Source organism: Stegostoma tigrinum, chromosome 3 (assembly GCF_030684315.1).
Source record: "Stegostoma tigrinum isolate sSteTig4 chromosome 3, sSteTig4.hap1, whole genome shotgun sequence".
Classification (NCBI taxonomy): Eukaryota; Metazoa; Chordata; class Chondrichthyes; order Orectolobiformes; family Stegostomatidae; genus Stegostoma; species Stegostoma tigrinum.
Window position 1 is genome coordinate 88,279,225 of NC_081356.1, and position 18,394 is coordinate 88,297,618.

Below are 18,394 nucleotides of genomic sequence, written 5' to 3' on the forward strand. Positions count from 1 at the left end.
ATTATTGATGCAATATCCTTCAGACTGGTATCACCTTAAGCAGAATTTCTTTTGGGTACCTTTTGAGTCTATTGTATGACTCCATCTTGTGTGTTGGTGAAAATATTGGACCTATTTTGACTGGAGCAGAGGATGTAAAAAAGGATATTCGAGACTTCAAAAGTTGTCGTGTGAATTCGTAGGATGACCTTGGAAAGACAAAATTTCTTGGACTGTCAATTTAAAATTAAGGAAGGTGAGCACTTTTTTAATTAAAAGAAGCATGAAAGCAATTCAGTCGCACCTAATCCCACTCTTTCCCTATTGGCCTAAAATCTCGGTGATTATCTCATTCCTTTTGAAAGCCACAAGTGACTCTATCTCCACCACACCCTGCGGAAGTGCATTCCATATCCGAATAACTTGCTATTTTAAATTCTTTCCCTCAAATCAATAACCTTAAATAGTGTTCCTTTTTACTTCCATTGCTTCTACAACAGTTTCTCTGTTTATTGTTTTAACTGTGTATTATTTTGAGCACTTCCATCCCACGTCCTCTTAAGCTTCAAGGAGAACAATTCCAGATTTCTAATTTACCCATGTAACTGAAGTCCCTCATCCCTGGAACTATCTTTGTAAATCTTTTCCACAAACTGTTAAGGTTTGCAAAATTCTTGCTGAGATGTGGTACCCTGAATTGGATGCAATAAATCAGCTGAGCCTGGACCCTTATTGAGGTTAAACTTAGCCTGTTTGCTTTTCTGTCCTCTCGCATAGATTTCCACCAAGTCATAATAACTCTGGAATCCTTTTAAAAAGGCGGACAGGCACCTGTTCTGGGATTCCTACCTGTGTTCTCATTTATGGCAATCAAGGTCATTCAGGGCATGGGTGAATTTAACCTAGATCTGTGCCATACTCCTGTTGTGAGTTAGGCCATTGGATAAGAATGTGTTTCACCTCCAAACTGTGGGAGTTCCAGTCCCAATGGGTAACTAGTTAAAACCAGCCACCTTTTTAAAATTCAATTGTGGGATGTGGGCATCACTAGCGTTTATTGTCCATCCCTATTTGCCCTTGAGAAGATGGTGGTGAGCTGCTGCCTTGTTACCGCTGTAGTCCATGGTCGGTCGGTAGACTCTCAATGTCGTTATGGAAGGAACACCAGGAGCTTCACCCAGTTACAGTGAAATAATGCTGTCGTATTTCCAAGTTAGGATGGCGAGTGGCTTGGAGGGGAACTTGCATGTGGTGGTGGGTTCACGTGTATTTTCTGCCCGTGGACATTGATCATGATTTTAGAAGGTGCTGTCTGAGAATATTTGGTGAACTTTTGCTGTGCATCTTGGAGATAGTAGTAGCAGTGTGTAGTGAATGATAGTGGGGGGAGTGGATGCAAGTGGGACATTGAGAGGGCTGTGGGAGGGAAACAGCACATTTAGGGAGTGAAGTGTGAGGTGGCAGTTAGTTTTTCCTAAAGACTAAACATGTTCATTGACTGCATTTAAATGAATATGGATTCAAGTGCTATTTGAGGAATGTCTCTCTAATTTATAAACTGTGTGAAAATAAAAGTAAACTATTTAATGCATCAACTAAGGGATCTCTATTATTAGACACGGAAGCTGAGAAGGAAAGTTGGTGGTCAGCTGTTCAGTGGGAGCAGGTGCTGAATTTTATAAACAAAATGAACTTGGAAGGCATGAGGGGAGATGTGACAGCAAAAAAAAATGTGAATTCAGATCTAGGAAAAGGGGAGCCTCAAAGGAACCTTTCTCAGTTGGTTTAGTGGAAGGACAGGAAATGACGGAGGCAGTTAGGTGATGCTATCACAACTGAAACCAAAAGTCTGTGTGTTCTTTGCACTAGTCGATAGTAAATGAGGAAACGGGAAGTGGTTTAAGAATTTCTTTCACACTAGACAGCTGATAACCCCCAATGTAGGTTTTAAAAGAATGACTTCATTACAAAGAAATGAACCATTTCTGCTTCAGTTATATAGTCAGCATTGGATACCAAGGTTCTGTCTTCCAACACATCAACAATGTTCTAATCTCTGTTTCAAAACAAAAGTGACAGATATTTTGTTTCTTCAACATTGACTAGATTTTATTCAAGGTCTCAGCATGGAAGTAGTGTAGTAGTCCACAAACTGCACTACCCATTCTGGAAATTAGGGCAAGCAATGGCCCAGTGGTATTATCGCTGTTCATCCAGAAACCCAAGTAATGTTCTGGGGAATTGTGTTCAAATCCCGCCGTGGCAACTGGTGGAATTTAAATCCAATAAATACCTGGAATTAAGAGTCAAATGTTGACCATGAACCCATTGTCAGAAAAACCCATCTGGTTTACTGTCGTTTAGGGAAGGAAACTACCATCCTTACCTGGTCTGGCCTACATGTGACTCCAGACCCACAGCAATGGAGCGGACTCTGAACTGCCCTCTGGGCAATTATGGATGGGCAATAAATGCTGGCCTAGTTAGAAATGCCCTCAAGCCATGAATGCATAAAAAATATTTTAATATAGGTCCGAATAGAAATTTTAGCAAAATATACATGCAATGGCATAATTTTCAGAAAATAATGTAAATTATTATTAATGAAAATTATGTAAAGTGTATTCGGTGTATAGCTTTGAAAATATTGAAGCGATTAAAAATATCATTAATGTCTTTACAGAAGAGATCTCTGCCATCAGATTTCATTGACCCTTTAGCGAGCAAGAAGCCGAGAATATCGCACCTTACTAATCGTGTACAGCCAACACTTAATGGGCATTTAAACTCCTCCAATGAGAAGACTGTCACTATTTCTGCTCCAGTTGCTCCTCCTCAAGCTCCTCCACCTGCACCACTTCCTGTGCCACTTCCGGTTTCTATTGCTCACACTGTGAATTCGAACTCCAATTCCCCATGCACACCAGAAAGAAGGGGAACTCAAGATCTGCCAGTTGAAGCTCTTGGTCAAACTGGTGAAGGTTATGAGGACCAGCAAGCAAAGCATATCTCTAGGACTACATTGGAAAGCCCATCTCAACAACTGGAGTGCTCTGAACTCATCAGCAAAGACTGTTCTTCTCATGCAAAGTCAAAAAAGAAAGCTAAAAAACATAAAGACAAGGAAAGAGATAAAGAGAAAAGGAATAAGGAGAAGACGGAGGATAGTGAAGAATACAGAAATGAAATTGAGGAACAAAAACGCCTTGAAGATGCCAATTCAGGTATATAATGAAGTTAGAAATGATTATGTACCATCATGACAGCACGGCAAGAGGTCATACAGCCTGCTTAGCCCGCGCTGGCGGAAAGGGAAGACAAACGGTATCAACAATAGAAGGGACTGAGAATATAGGTTAATTAGTATCAACGGTTTGAAAAATCCAGTCAATCTTGATTCCCTACTTTTTTCTGATAGACCTGTATGTTTACTTCTCTCCAGTTCCCCAGCCATTTTTCTTTTAAAGTCATTGGTAATCCATTCTGCCGCATTCATAGCCAAGAAGTTCCAGCTTATTACCATGTTGCATAAAAAGTTCAGATCGTAGCCACCCTACATCTTTTGCCCCCGAGTCCTTATGACATCAAATAATGCAGGTAGATTAGCTCATCTTTGTCTACCCTAATTAATAAATATATAAATGACAATAATTTTAAGTCTACTCTCAATTTCACTGTCCAAGGGAAGAACACAATCTCTTCAACCTAACAATGTAGCTTAAATCCCTGGAGCCATTCTGGTAAATCTGCCTTGCACTCTGACTTGTCACATTCTTCCTAAAAAGTGAGCCAACATGATGCAACTTTCTAGTTATGCTGAACCTTTGTAAAACTGTGGTTGCATCACAACTTTCCTGCTTGTGCTCTATAGTCCTATTTATGAAGCCCAAGATTTTCTATCTTATTTGCTAACCATTTCATCATGTCTTTCCACCTTCAAAGATCTATGCATGTGAAATCCCAGACCTTTCTGTCACTCCAAACTTTCCAGAACAGTGTTGTAAATCAGAATTGCCTGTCCTATGTCATAGTCATACAGCATGGAAACGGACCCTTCTGTCCAACCAGTCTGTGCCGAACATTATCCCAAACTAAACGCGTTGGAGCAAAGAAGGACGAGAGGTGACTTGCCAGAGGTGTACAAGATGATGAGAGGCATAGGTAGTGGATAGCCAGAGACTTTTCCCAGGGCAGAAATGACTCTTTTGAGGGGGCATAATTTTAAGGCGATTGGAGGAAGATCTAGTGGAGATGTCAGAGGTAGGTTCTTCACACCGTGGTGGGTGTGTGGAATGCACTGCTGGCAGTGGTAGTGGAGTCAGATACTTTAGAGATTTTTAAGCGACTCTTGGATAGGCACATGGAGTATGGTAAAATGTAGGGTATGCAGGGTAGATTGATCTTATTAGGATAATAAGTCAGCACAACATTGTGGGCCAAAGTGCCTGTACTGTGCTGTACTGTTCTGTTTTTCTGGATTAGATTAGATTCCCTGCAGTGTTGAAACAGGCCCTTCGGCCCAACAAGTCCACACTGTCCTTTTGGAGCATCTCACCCAGACCATCCCCCTATTACCTACACACCCCTGAACACTACGGGCAATTTAGCTTGGCCAATCCACCTAGCCTGCACATCTTTGGACTGTGAGAGGAAACCGGAGCACCCGGAGGAAACCCACGCAGATACAGGGAGAATGTGCAAACTCCGCACAGACAGTTGCCCGAGTCTGGAATCGAACCCGGGTCCCTGGCGCTGTGAGGCTGCAGTGCTAACCACTGAGCCACCGTGCTGCCCTGTTCTATGTTCTAGTCCCACCTGCCTGCTCCTGGACTATATCCCTCCAAACTTTCCCTATTTGTGTATCTCTCCAAATGTCTTTTAAATGTTGTAATTATACTTGCATCCACCACTTCCTCAGGAAGTTCATTCCACATGCGAACCACTCTGTTTAAATTTGCCTCTTTAGGTTTTTTTTAATCTCTCTCCTCCTCTTCCCTTAAGTGTTCCCCCCTAGTTTGGAATCCCCTATTCTATGCATATATGAAATTACGTAACTTCGCAGTTCTTTGTATTAAATTCACCAGTTCGAAGTAATTTATAGAACATAAAACAGTACAGCTTCCTTTTCTTCTAGATGATTTGTGCAGATAGACAGGCGTGCTCTTACACGTTCACAGGGACACCACCAAGGAACAGAAGAATGGCTTTTGTATTGATTTGAAACTGATGCATCCACCAGCTGGCCCCACCTGCTACGAGCATCCCATAATCAAATATTCATGCTACTAGGTAATGACACTAAGTTGCCAACTAACAGGCTTTGGCAGGACGATTACATAAACTTGTCCAAAGGTCCTTCAGATACATTGCAACTTTGAGATTTCAGCATGAGCGAAATGTCAAATGTTTTGGTGTTGCATTCAGTTTTTGAGCATTCGGTACAAATGGGACCATGCGATCTGGTCCGTTATTCGAGTTAACAGTTTAATCAAGTGTCTACTATTATAAATATTTAATGAAGCAAAACTGTATCTAAATGTAAACAGAGATAATGGGAACTGCAGATGCTGGAGAATCTGAGATAACAAAGTGTGGGGCTGGATGAACACGGCAGGCCAAGCAGCATCTTAAGAGCATAAAAGCTGACGTTTCGGGTCGAGACTCTTCATCAGAAAAAGGGTCTAAGCCTGAAACGTCAGCTTTTGTGCTCCTAAGATGCTGCTTGGCCTGCTGTGTTCATCCAGCTCCACACTTTATCTTGTATCTAAATGTCGATGTTTTTCAGCCGCATGGTGGATCTCCTCACTGGTCAGCAATTATACTTAAAAGTCAAAAAGAGAGAGTGTGTCATCCAGGTTATTCACTTCAAATGCTGTGAAGGGAAATTATTTCCTTTTTTCCCAGCTGAAATTTCAGTGTACAAATTCAGTCAGTGCAAATGTGTATATTTTCTGGGTATCATTGCCTATTCATTTGCCTTTTCTTCTGGTGCATCCTAGCATTGTTAGCAAAATAGTGTCTTGTTAACATGCTGGAGTTTTTCTTTGAAGGGGTAACAAAAAGTAGTATCCTCATCAACCCTGCTGATGTTGTGTACATGAATTTCTAGAAGCTGTTTTGATACAGTGCCACACAACAGACTTGAAAAGTTTTATAGGTCACAATATAAAAGTAACAATAACAACCTGGGTTCAAAATTGACTGCCAAACAGAGGGGAATGGTCAATGGATACTTCTCAGGCTGGACAAAGGTTAGTAGTGGAATTTCCCAGGGATTTATATTGGGACTTTTTTTTTGCTGACCATCTTTAGACTGATTTAGAAACCTGAGCACCCGGCAGAAACTCAGGTAGACACAGGAAAAACCTGCAAACTGTGCAGGGGCGCGCTGCTGCCCCTGCCCCGCCCCACCAAAAAAAGGCTGGAATTGAACCTGAATCTTCGGAGGCGTGACGCAGCAATGCTAGCCACTATTCTATGCTTTAACGAGAAGCCTCATTTATGAGAATAGATTGAAGAATTTTGGACTGCTGTCCCCTTAGAGAGAAAGCAGCTAAGAGGAGATTTGATAGAGATTTTCAAAATTGAGTTAGTTGGATAGGGGTAGATACTGTTCCTGCACGTTTTTTTTTAAAAAAGAGGGAATGGATTTAATGATGTGCAAATGGAGTAAAGTTGATGGGGGTTGTGGGGTGAATCTTTTCAGACACCATATTCAGGATATAGACTGTCTGGAATTGTGAAGGCAGGTTCAGTTGAGGCATTCAAGACAGCATTGGCTAATTATTTCAATACAAATAGTTTGCAAGGAAATAGGTAAAGGCAGAACATTGATACTAGGTAATAGAACTGATACAGCCTATTGGACTGAATGGTCTGTTTGTACATTGTAATAATTCTGTGATATTTCAGTTATAAATCAAGTTTATGGACTGTTCCATTTTTGAGGTTTAATCATAGTATACTAAATGTTGGAAACCATGTAATAAAGTGCTGAGCATTTTGAGTTCTTTTTAAAGAAATTTTGGAAATTTATTCAGATTGCACATCGACAAATTTCCTAATAGAGCAGTAAAAGATGACTTTTCTGACAGTTGCAGCAAACAAAATTCCCAGATCCTGAATCATGATTTTCTAATCGGGCCTGCCCTAAAAATGTTGAAATACAAAATCTATCTTTTGAATCTTTGATTAGTCTCTGCTCTAAATGAGAAGCATGGTATTGGAGAAAGATTGTAGATCAATCTCATGGGTCATGATAAGCAGGAACAAAATGGAGGATACTTGATTATCTGAAGAGGTTGAGGAAATTGTATCCAATTTTCCTGGGCTCCCTTTCCATTCTTTCAGACTACAGTAACTTTGATCTCCTTTCTCAAATTATCTCCTGAATTCTTCAATACCAGAGTTCCACATTTCTGATTTCCATCCCCATTTCCAACCTCCAGTCCCACTTTCTCCCTGTATTTTCTAGCTATGAAGGTCAGAAATACCTAAATTGCCTCCCCAGTACTCTTCAGTCACAAGATTATAGCTGAACCTCTGGGTACTATTATTTTCTCCCTTTTGGTCTAGGAGCTCTTGAAATACAGTCAGACTAAAATTCCAACTGAGTACTGCCAGACATCTGGCGGCCTTAGCAGTCCCACTCTTAACTTTCAGTCTCAGCATTATTTATAATTTTTTTTTAGATGACTTGGATACAGATGCAGTTGGCAGCATTTTTCTTTTTGATCCGCCAAAATTCCATTGATTTCAATAGGCTTCCACTAGATTGAAAGATAAAACTTAACTTCAGTACTTGAGAAAGAAGCGAGAGAGAAAATAGCAACTTTAGGTCTGTAAGTCTGACCTCCTATCGGGGAAAAGGCTGGAATTTATTAGTAGTGTTAGGGAAACTGGAAAAACATTTATGGAGAATCAAAGTTTACCAAGAAAGAGACAGTGTTTGAGGATGAAGATAGTGGAGTAAGAGGGAACCAGTTGAAGAAATACATTTCAATTTTGAGAAGTCATTTGAAAAGTCCTAACCTTGTATAACAAACTTGAGATGAAATTGTTTGTTTAGCAGATGCAAAATAGGAAGAAATGGGATAAGCTGTAACTGGCTGCAACGTTCAATGCTTCAACATCAGCTACTAATTGTTTGCAATTTGTCAATAACTTTATTGGTATGAAGTATGTATCCAAGTTGTTGACTGTACAAAATTAAATAGGAATATAATCCTGAGAACAATACATAATGGCTATAAAGGGGTATAGAGCCGATCACTGTCTCTAACTGTTGGCCAATTTAGGCAAGTGTGAAATTATCCCCTTCAGTAGGAAGAATTGAGAGACAATATTTTTAGAAGTGGTTGGCTAGCATTTGGGGTAACTTGAGTAATCAAACAAATCATGAAGTTAAAATGCAAATTTAGCAGGGAAGACAAACAGTGTGATAGATCAGATGGAGATGCTAGTACAACAGCAAGAAAGTCTTGAATGATCTTAATGTCCTTGGGAAACTACATGTTGCGTATAGAGTGCAGTTTTCGTCTCTTTGCTGAAGGAAGGATAAAAATCCTTTGAGATTTGCACTATTGGCCTAAGAAGATCAGCTTTGCAATTCTGTACAGTCCACTGCTATACCAGCTGAGCTATCTAAAACAGTCCAAGGGGTAAAAGTGCTCAGCCAGCCATTTGTCTAAAACACAATTCTGTGCACGTTCCTGTTCTATTTGTAGCAGACTCATCAGGGCACAGATTGACTTCTGCAGTCACTTACATGCCCACTAGTACTTTATCAAACACTGTAAATGACCAAAATGATGTTCACCCCTTGGCCAAGCAAGTAGAGAAGGCATGGGAGTACCAGCAATGGCAAGTTCCTCTCCAAGCTCCACATGATCCTTACTTGACACAATTTTGCAGTTTCTGCATTGTCAAACTCCCATTCTAACAGCGCTGTAGGTGTGTCTGCTCCACACCATAGAATCCACACAGCATGATAGCAGGCCATTTGGCCCATTGAGTTCACACTGATCTTCCAAACAGCATCTTGGCCAGACCCATCCCATCCCAAAGCCAGCCACCAGGATACATGAACATCAACTAGCCACAAAAAGACATCACCCACTATCACTAGTATCCTTACATACAGATGAGGAAGGACACCACTTTGATGGGACAACACATCTATCCTAGGACAAGCCAAACAGAGACACGCACGAGAATTCCTAGAAGCATGGCATTCCAATCGGAACTCCATCAACAAACACATTGATTTGGAGCCCATCTAACATCCTCTGAGAAAAAGAACAGGAAATGACATCAACCCAAGGAAACCTAAACAGATAAATAGAAAGCGGGACATAACACCAGCGCTTCACCGGAGGCTCACTGATGATGTTACCTAGAATGGTGACGAAACGTCTGAAAACTAACCTTCCAGCTCAGTGAGCAAATTCACATCCATCCCATCCCTGTCACCCCACATTTGACATGGCTAATCCAGCTGGCCTGCATATTCCTGGACACCATGGGCAATTTAGTGTAGCTAATCTGCACATCTTTGGACTGGGGGAGGAAACCCATGCAGAATGGGAGAGAATAGGCAAACTCCACACAGGCAGTGTCTCCAAGGGTGGAATTGAACTTGGGTTCCTTCCACTGTGAGGCAGTAGTGCTAACTGTTGAGCCACCATGCTGCCCTTGGCATGGACATGGACTGCAGATATTTAAAAAGGCAGCTCACCACCACTATCTTAGTGACATTATCCATGCCTTATAAATACTCCTGACCAGTTATGTCTTACTTGCCATGAAACTTTTTTAAAGAAAGATTTTTCTCAATTGATTGCTATTATGAAGAGATTGTGCTATGAGACAAGATTGAGTAAATTGCACTTTTGTTTCTTTTAAACTCTGGTGAATACAAGATGCTTGGTTCTTAAGCTGAGATGTTGTTTCCCTTGCATGGATAATCTAGAACAGGGATAAGGAAGCATTCATTTAGGAGAGATAAAATGAAAGTTGTCACACGACATCACGGTTCTTTGGAATTCTCTTAAAACCAGAGAGCTGTGATGTTCAGTTTTGAAATATATTGAACTCTGAAATTAACTGGGTACTTTCTCGACAAAAGTCTAAGGACATGGGGATTGGGTGAGAAATTAATATGCCATTGTCTTATTGAATGGTGGAACAGACTGGAAGTCATATAATCTGCTCCTACATCTAATTCTTATCTGTTGTGTAAAACTACGTAGCATAATGCTCCCATGAGTTGGCACTGTGCCAGAAGAGTGATTTTTGTCAGTTCAACAATTTCAAAAATACTAAGAGCAAAATTGTTCCCATCAATTTAATTTCATTCACATGCTGTCAACTGCTTTGTGGTCCAAGCTGCAAGGATCTGCATTAAAGCCAGAGGACAACTTTCTTCGAAGGTCTTGTATAAATTGATAATACTTTTTTCAAAAGGAAAGAGCATTTCTGCTGTTTGGAGTCCAAAATATGATGGAGGAAAAAAATTTGTTCAGGTTGATGGGCTGACTAAACTTAGTATTGGTGTTTTAACTGGGAAAAAATTTTGGCAAACTCAAGCCTGTATAAACCATGGAGGAGCCAAATAAGATGAAGTGCTAATACTGGAAGTCACAAGCACTTTTGTGGACATTTCCCTCGTGTCTTTGGATGATACTGAAGAGCAGCATGTGGATGGACAGAGTACAAGCATTGATTCTTTAGAGAATCCAGAGGTAATGGTGCAAGGATAAGAGACACCCCTGCTGACATTGCTGTAATCTAAGGAAGGGGGACTTATCAGAGAAGTGCAGTGTGTTAAACCATTTCAAAAACTGCAGAGGTCATGCTAGACAGGATGAGGAAAGGCATCAATATCTGTCAAGTAGTATGTCCATTGTTTATAAAGTTGATTTGCAATTTGATACTATCATTGCAGTGATTAGTTGAGACATTAAATTAGAGAAGTGCAGTTTAAAAGCCTTTGTGGAAGAAATAGAGATTAAACATTGATAGCATTGAGGGTGGCATTTGAGGATGAGGATTCCAGCAGCTGTACTGCAAAGAAGTAGACTTTCCCTCCTCTCATACTATTTAAAATGCCTTAGCTTGGAAAGTGCATGATAATAGGCAGAATTCCTAGGTTCTGTATCGAATCCAGTGAAATACAAAACTACAAATGTAGCACCTCCATTTTAGAAGGCAGCAGAAAGCAGGAAACTACAGGCCAGCCAACTCATCAGTCGTTTAGAAGATACTGGAATTCATTGTTAAGGAAGTAGTAAGACAGTTACAAAATCAAAATACAGTGAAGTTGAGTGAAAATGCAAGACAGGTCCACTGTGGTAGGATGAATAGAAAAATAGTATTTAACTAGAGAAAATGGCAGAATGCTCTGGTATATCTTGATTTGGGTGAGGAGGGGGAATTAGCTCTGCTGTCTTCCATTGGTCACAATTTTACTTTTTGGTGCACAGCTATTGCACTTCAATTAAAATGTAATTAGCTCGATCAAAATGAAAGAGCCAAATTACTGAATTTTATTGAGTAAAAGAGGAATTTTCTTCCCAATAACAGTGGGGGTGGGGGGAGAAACTGAAAACAAGACATCAAACATGCACCGAAACATGGGTAAAAAGCTTCAAAAGTAAAAGAGGGAGAGGTCTAGTACAGAAGGGAAGGTAAAGATAGTTGCAGTTTAAAGAATTAGTGTTTTTGAGTTCAGAATGACCTGACTCCTGATTGTTTAGCTATTATCTTGTTTGTCTATTGTTTAAGTTTGCAGATATACTTTGTGACATATTATTGATGAAGGTGTCTAATCATCAGTATTGGTTTTTGAAGTTCATGAGAGGGACAGGTGATGAGTGTGGATTTTCCAATTCTTCCTTAAAAATTCATTATTTATGCTCTGCTGGTTAAAAAGCAGCTGTTTAAAATATAGCTGTGCATTTCAGAGTCTAGTTCCATTTTCTTTCCAAGCTGGCTAACTTACAAACAACTTTCATTCTAAAGTGTAACTTGCAGATGGTATGAATCAACACGAAACACAAATCTGAACTTCAATGTCTTTTATAACAATTTTAATTTTGCCTCTGTCTGATCCTTATTTATTGACTATTTCATGCAGTTGGCCCAAACTGGTCAGTTGTTCAAAGCAGGTATTTTAGGTCAGAATTTATACTCTTGTTTTAAAAGGTCACTTTAATTCGTGAAGGTTTCCAGAATCTGAATCATAGAACAAAATCCTTATTTGAGTAGTTGCATTAAAGGCCTTTCAAAGATGATGCACTGTTGATTTATGGAATAAAGGGGATGACTTCTGATGGAAGGTCGGGTTAATACTAAATGGAGAAGATTGGGACGTGATCTTATTGAAACACAAGACTCTGGATGTGAGTTTGCTCGCTGAGCTGGAAGGTTAGTTTTCAGACATTTCGTTACCATTCTAGGTAACATCATCAGTGAGCCTCTGATGAAGCGCTGGTGTTATATCCCGCTTCATCGGAGGCTCACTGATGTTACCTAGAATGGTGACGAAACGTCTGAAAACTAACCTTCTAGCTCAGCGAGCAAACTCGCATCCAGAACCTCAACCTAAGCTACAAATCTTCTCAAAACTCTCAAACACAAGATTATGACCGGGCATACTAGAGTAAATGCGGAGGAACGTAGAACCAGAGGGCAGTCTAAAAAGACAATCCCATTTAAGTTTGAGGTGCTTTATACTGAGAGTTGTTGATCTTTAGAATTATCAGAGAGTAGTGAATGCAGAGTTAGATTTTTGGACTGCAAAAGAGTTGAGGATTACATGGGGAAAAGCAGAAATGTTGCGGTCAGGGCTACATTCAGGTCAGGCAATATCCTGTTCAATGGTTGATCAGGCTAGAGGGGTTATCCTGATGGTTCCTCTCTGCAATTTTTCAACCAAATATGTTGTGTAGCTAAACCATTAAATTTGCTGGATTTGGGGGAACAAAGACAGGAAGTGTGTGAATGAAAACCAAACCAAGTAAATCTTTTAGTTTAAGGCAATCCTCAGGGTTATCGGTCATAAAAATTGTCTAACACTTGGACTTTGGTTCATGGCAAAATGTCATTCTTAAAGCAATGGTTTGCTCAAAATAGTTGAGGCAGTTTTAATTGCTGAATTAATAGCTCTGACTATTAACTAATTAGACTAAATCCTATTGATCATTTCAATAACCTTCTTAAAATGTGTTATAATCTGCATAAAAGTTAGGAAGATTGTGAATGGACCATGAATTCAGACAGTTTAAAATTGTAGGGAGGACCCCACATTTTCTAACCTTTTTTGAATCCCGGAGATAAATGGAAACTGCTTTAATCTGTAATCAAAATATGCAAGAACATCTTAAAAATATCCATGAATGTTATAAACTCCTAGAACAGTAAATTGTAATTCTGGACATATGTGCTGTACTGTTTGTAATAAAAGCTGACTGGAAAGACTTAAGATGTGATAATACAGATGCATAAAATTAATTGTTATGACCCAAATAATAAAATTGTCAGCATTGAACATGCTTATCTCTGAAATTTCAATATTGGCTGATTTGAATTTTTATATGTACAGTTTTTAAATTGGGTCAGACTGAAGTTGTAGCATGGTTCCAAAAAAGTACAAAATATGCATCGTGTCTGCTGTCCCATTTTGCTGCTAACATTAAAAACTTGTCAGGTCTCACAGCTAAAGGAGGATAATGCAGTGTCACAATGAGTCCCAAGTGCACTAATCTAAGTTAATAACAATGCTATGCTCTCATTCATGATTCTCACTACCCACAGGGTGGCAAATGCCCTAAAATTGTGTTCTTTAACATTATAGCCACATCTGTTACTTTCAATAAATTAATTTCTGAATGGTCCCTTGTCTGCCTGATTTCAAAATAGTAAGAGACTGACCCTGAGTGGAGATCCGTGTGCTTTGACCTCTATTGTGTGGGTAATTCAGTTATTTCTGTTATAGACACAAGGCCTGTTATTGGTAGTGACTGAGCTGACCATATGGCTGCTGCTGTTTGCAATCTGTAGTTAAAACTAATGCGCGATTCGCAATGAAAGATGTGATGCAAAAGCAATAAAATGTTCCCGCATGTTTTAAGCTGCAGTGTAGCAAAGGTCAAAAGTTTCTTGTTATTTCTGTACCTTCTGCTGTCCTCTGCTGTATGGCAACACAGAAATACAGAAACCTCTATTCTTTTGCAGAAATGAATAGCAAGTGCACTGGTTCCAGCAATCCTATGTTACCAACCAAAAAACCTGATTACTTGATGTAAGTAAACATGCTCATTGTTTTATGCGTTTATCTTTCGCACTCTTTTTCCTTCTCTCGTTTTTAAAAAAATGAACTGATTAAACTGGTAGTAATGTGATTTGTTCAAGTTTGATTTCTTAATTTGAAAACAACTGAGCATTGAAAAGTAATTTTAATGATGAGCATCCAAACATCATAGTTAGTACTGAAGTTTTAACTTTGACTTTTTTTCTGTGTTGTTTCCCAAACACTTCCTAACTGTGTAAGATTTCAGCAGTATGTGATGTGGTTTTACATGGATTTCCAGAAAGTTTGATGAATTACCATTTGAGAAAATTGAAGGGAAAACTGGGTTAACTTTGGTTCAATTGACCTAACAATGAAACTAGAGACTCTGGTCTCAAGATGAGTATTTGGAAAAATGTACTTGTGTACTGGTTGGCTTGCTATAGTTATGACTATTTCTGCTATAAGTGCATCACTTTTAGATTGTGACTGCCATTAAATACCTCATTTGAAATAATGAGCGCAGGAAAAGGTCATTCAGCCCTTCAAATCCATGCCAGGAATAAAATATTGAATACACTACACCTTGAAGAGGGAGATTAGAATAAATGGTTCTACACTGATTTAGCAAGTATGGAAAGTTTTGACCTAAGTGGTGGGTGATAATTCACTGATTTGAATAAAAATGTTGAATGTTTTTTTTCAAAATGAAATGATAAAGTGGGACTTTGCAAGAGAGTTGCTTCTGCTGAGTTTACATACTTGTAAATAAAGAAAGGTACCTTTTGCAATCTTGGGACGTCAGAAAAAGTTTCACAGCTGGTCCTGTGCTTGAGAAATATAACTGTTTTTTGTAACGCAGGGCAATCATAGAATCATAGCATTTTAAATACAGAAGGAGACCATTCAACTCATGTCTGTACTGGTTCCCGAAAGAGCTACCCAGCTAGTCCCATTGTCCAGCCCTATCTCCATAGTCCTGTAAATTCGTCGCTTTCAAATGTGTATCCATCTCTCTTTAGAAACTTCCTATGAAATCTGCCCCCACTATTCTCCCAGGCAACGCATTCCAAATCATAATGATTATTAAAGAAGTTCCTCCTCACTCAATCCTAGTTCCCTTGCTGTCAATCTTGAAATTGTTACCCCTAGTTACTGTCATACTAACTGTTGCAAATGGAATATTCTTCTTTACCGTATCAAAATGTTCATAATTTTGAGCACCTCTTATTCTACTTGAGCAGAGATGATTACGCCCAATTTCTCTAATCTTTTCTCATATCTAAAATCCCTCATGCCTGGTATCATTCTAGTAAATCTCCTCTGAACACTCTCTCAGGATTTTTAATGTCCTTCCGTAAATTGCCCAGAACTGAATAGAATACTTCAAATGTGGTTAAACCAATGATTTGTAGAACTGTAACATTGTTTCCTTTTCTACTGTCTCTACTTACAGGATCCTAGGGTTTATAAATAGCCTTAACAACTCTTTCAACTTGCCGGCCTATCTTCTGATAATCATGCACATGAACGCCGAGGTCCCCCTGCTCATGAACTCCTCTCCTCAATTGTACCATTAAGCCTGAATGGTCTTTGTTTTTTCTATCATCACTGTGCCACTCTATTTGCAAACTGATCCACAAACAGATGAAATTAATAAACAGTTAACCTGAGGATTAACAGATAACCGATTAACAGCTATGTTCTTTGAATAGTATGTTTTTCTTCACCTGCAATGGTTTCTCATTTCATTCTCACTAGTAGCTCAGGAACGTCCAAAGATCTTGGTCCCTTCACATTCTTACGTATATACTGCCCCTTGGTGAAATTGCAAAAGTATCATTCTTTTAGATTGATAACACTTGCCACTAAGTTTTAGGATCTCTCCACTAATCCTATTTTATCATGCTGCTTATCCAGTTACCAATGTGCAAGAATGTCCTACAACTAAATATTGGAAATACTTGGGCTAATTTCCCTCGCCCAGTCATGAATTCCTTCTGAGAGCTCGCCATTTTAATCTTCACCTATCTGAAGCTGAGCCAAAATATCTGCAACGTGTTTGTGCCTCCAGGTTGTGTTATTGATCACATATCCAACCTACCACAAGATTTGCTCTGTAACATCTAAAGTGATCTGATAAGCAACAGCTAACACATGAGATCAAGAATACATATAAACACTTTTAACATATTGTCCCATAATACGCTCTAATGAAAAGCAGGACTATTTTGTTTCAAACAACATTCCAATAAATCTGCATTCCACCCTAATTGAAACTTCAATACCCTTCCTACAATATATAGCATAATAATTTACACAGTATTGTAACTGAACCCTTGTTAAACCTTCGTATACCTCTTGGGACTTTTAAATTCTATAATTGGTGTAAACGTTGTTCTTTTTAAAATTCTGTGGACTTTGTGGCTTAATTCCAGTTTGACAATGCTAAACTTTGTTTCACTGTGTATAGTCATTGTTATTAACGTTTAAAAGCATCATGTCTCACTTAATGACGTTGAGTTCCATCTGCTTTTTTAAAGCCTATTCCCAACCTTAACAGTATTACTGTTTTAAATTATGTACCTTGAATGTAAGTGTCAACTGTAAATTTGTCACACATCCCTGTAGGCCTATATGTATGTCATTTGACACATTAAACATAAGTCACCCAGAACTGAGGCAATACTAGCCACTTGCAATAATTCTGGAACAGCTACCTTGAACTCTTAATCTGTTGTCCTCCACTGTTGCACTTTTATTTACCGTTCCATTATGCCATATCTAAACCCCTAACTCTCTTCCCAACATTTTCTCATGTGGTATATTTTCAAACACTTAAAGTCCATATACCACACCCATTTCACTATACCCCTTCCCTCAAGTTTTTAAAACGCAGTGGAAATATATCCATACGTCCTCCTTTTAAAAAAAAAATTGACCTTTTAGTAAAAGATGCATGAACAAGGGATTAGGAATGCAATAAGTTTATAGAAGTGATAGGCGAGAGATTTGTAAGAAAACTAAAGGACACATCACAGCCTATAGCAAGTCTGAAAGAGTAGTTGAAGTACCTTGATTTCCTCAAAGATTTTATGTAAGAAGCAGCAAATTCTATTGAGTGCTACATTGATAAGTTACAAATGGGAATGTATATTTGATGCATGATTGAGAATTGACATTGCAGTTTTAAAACTTAGTGAAGAATGAAGAAGTTTCCATATTTGGTTGGACAGATTGGAACTGTCATCTAGTCTGAATGAATTATGAGAAAAAGAGAGAGCTCCAAAAACGTATGCAAGAAATTGTGTAGAGGTGCTAGTGTTCGATTTGATGTGGAGAAAGTAAAAAGTCACATGATACCACACTACAGTCCAACAGGTTTATTTGAAATCATAAGCTTTTGAAGCATTGCTCCTTTGTTAGGTGAAGTCATCTGATGAAGGAGCAACAGTGTAGAAGCTTGTGATTTCAAGTAAACCTGGTGTTGTGAGATTTCTCACTTAATACACAAGAAAGGAATAGAATATGTTATCTTTTGCTCAGTATAATATTTTGATTTCTATTTTCTTGTTACATGTATATGTATATTCGTTTACGTACAAAGGGAAATCTATTATTTAGCAGGCTTTTGCTGAGGTACCCAAGGTTAGTGGGACCATGGCACTGGTGAGGATATGTTAATGAATGGGTGTATGTATTGAAGGTAGAGGTTGGGACTTGCCAGTGTGTGTTGGAATAAATTCTGGCTAGAAACGTATATTTCTGGAAACTGTCTAACAAATATCCATCCTCTGGTATTTTATTAATCTGGACTAAACTTGAAGACAGTGATCAGAGATAATGGGAACCGCAGATGCTCGAGAATCCAAGATAACAAAGTGTGAAGCTGGATGAACACAGCAGGCCAAGTAGCATCCCAGGAGCACAAAAGCTTTTGAGCTCCTGAGATGCTGCTTGGCCTGCTGTGTTCATCCAGGTTCACACTGTTAAACTTGAAGACTATCAGGATAGCAGTCTCTGTGGATTCAAACAAGAACCATCTTGCCTTAAATTTGGATGTAGCATTTTAAAATAAATCTTAAGGATAGGAAGTTGGTTGAACAGTTGAAATTAAGGCATGTT

The 18,394-nt window shown here is 39.0% G+C and overlaps 1 protein-coding gene across 2 annotated transcripts in view; it reads left to right on the forward strand.

Annotated features, from left to right (window-relative positions):
- The window catches only part of ell2 (elongation factor for RNA polymerase II 2), a 118,509-nt gene that overhangs the window by 87,478 nt on the left and 12,637 nt on the right, over positions 1 to 18,394 (forward strand). For both annotated transcript variants that reach the window (XM_048527467.1, XM_059644739.1), the window contains 2 exons: positions 2,663 to 3,203; positions 14,215 to 14,281. In XM_048527467.1, coding sequence (XP_048383424.1) covers positions 2,663 to 3,203; positions 14,215 to 14,281 — 608 coding nt within the window. The remainder of the gene's footprint in view (positions 1 to 2,662; positions 3,204 to 14,214; positions 14,282 to 18,394) is intronic.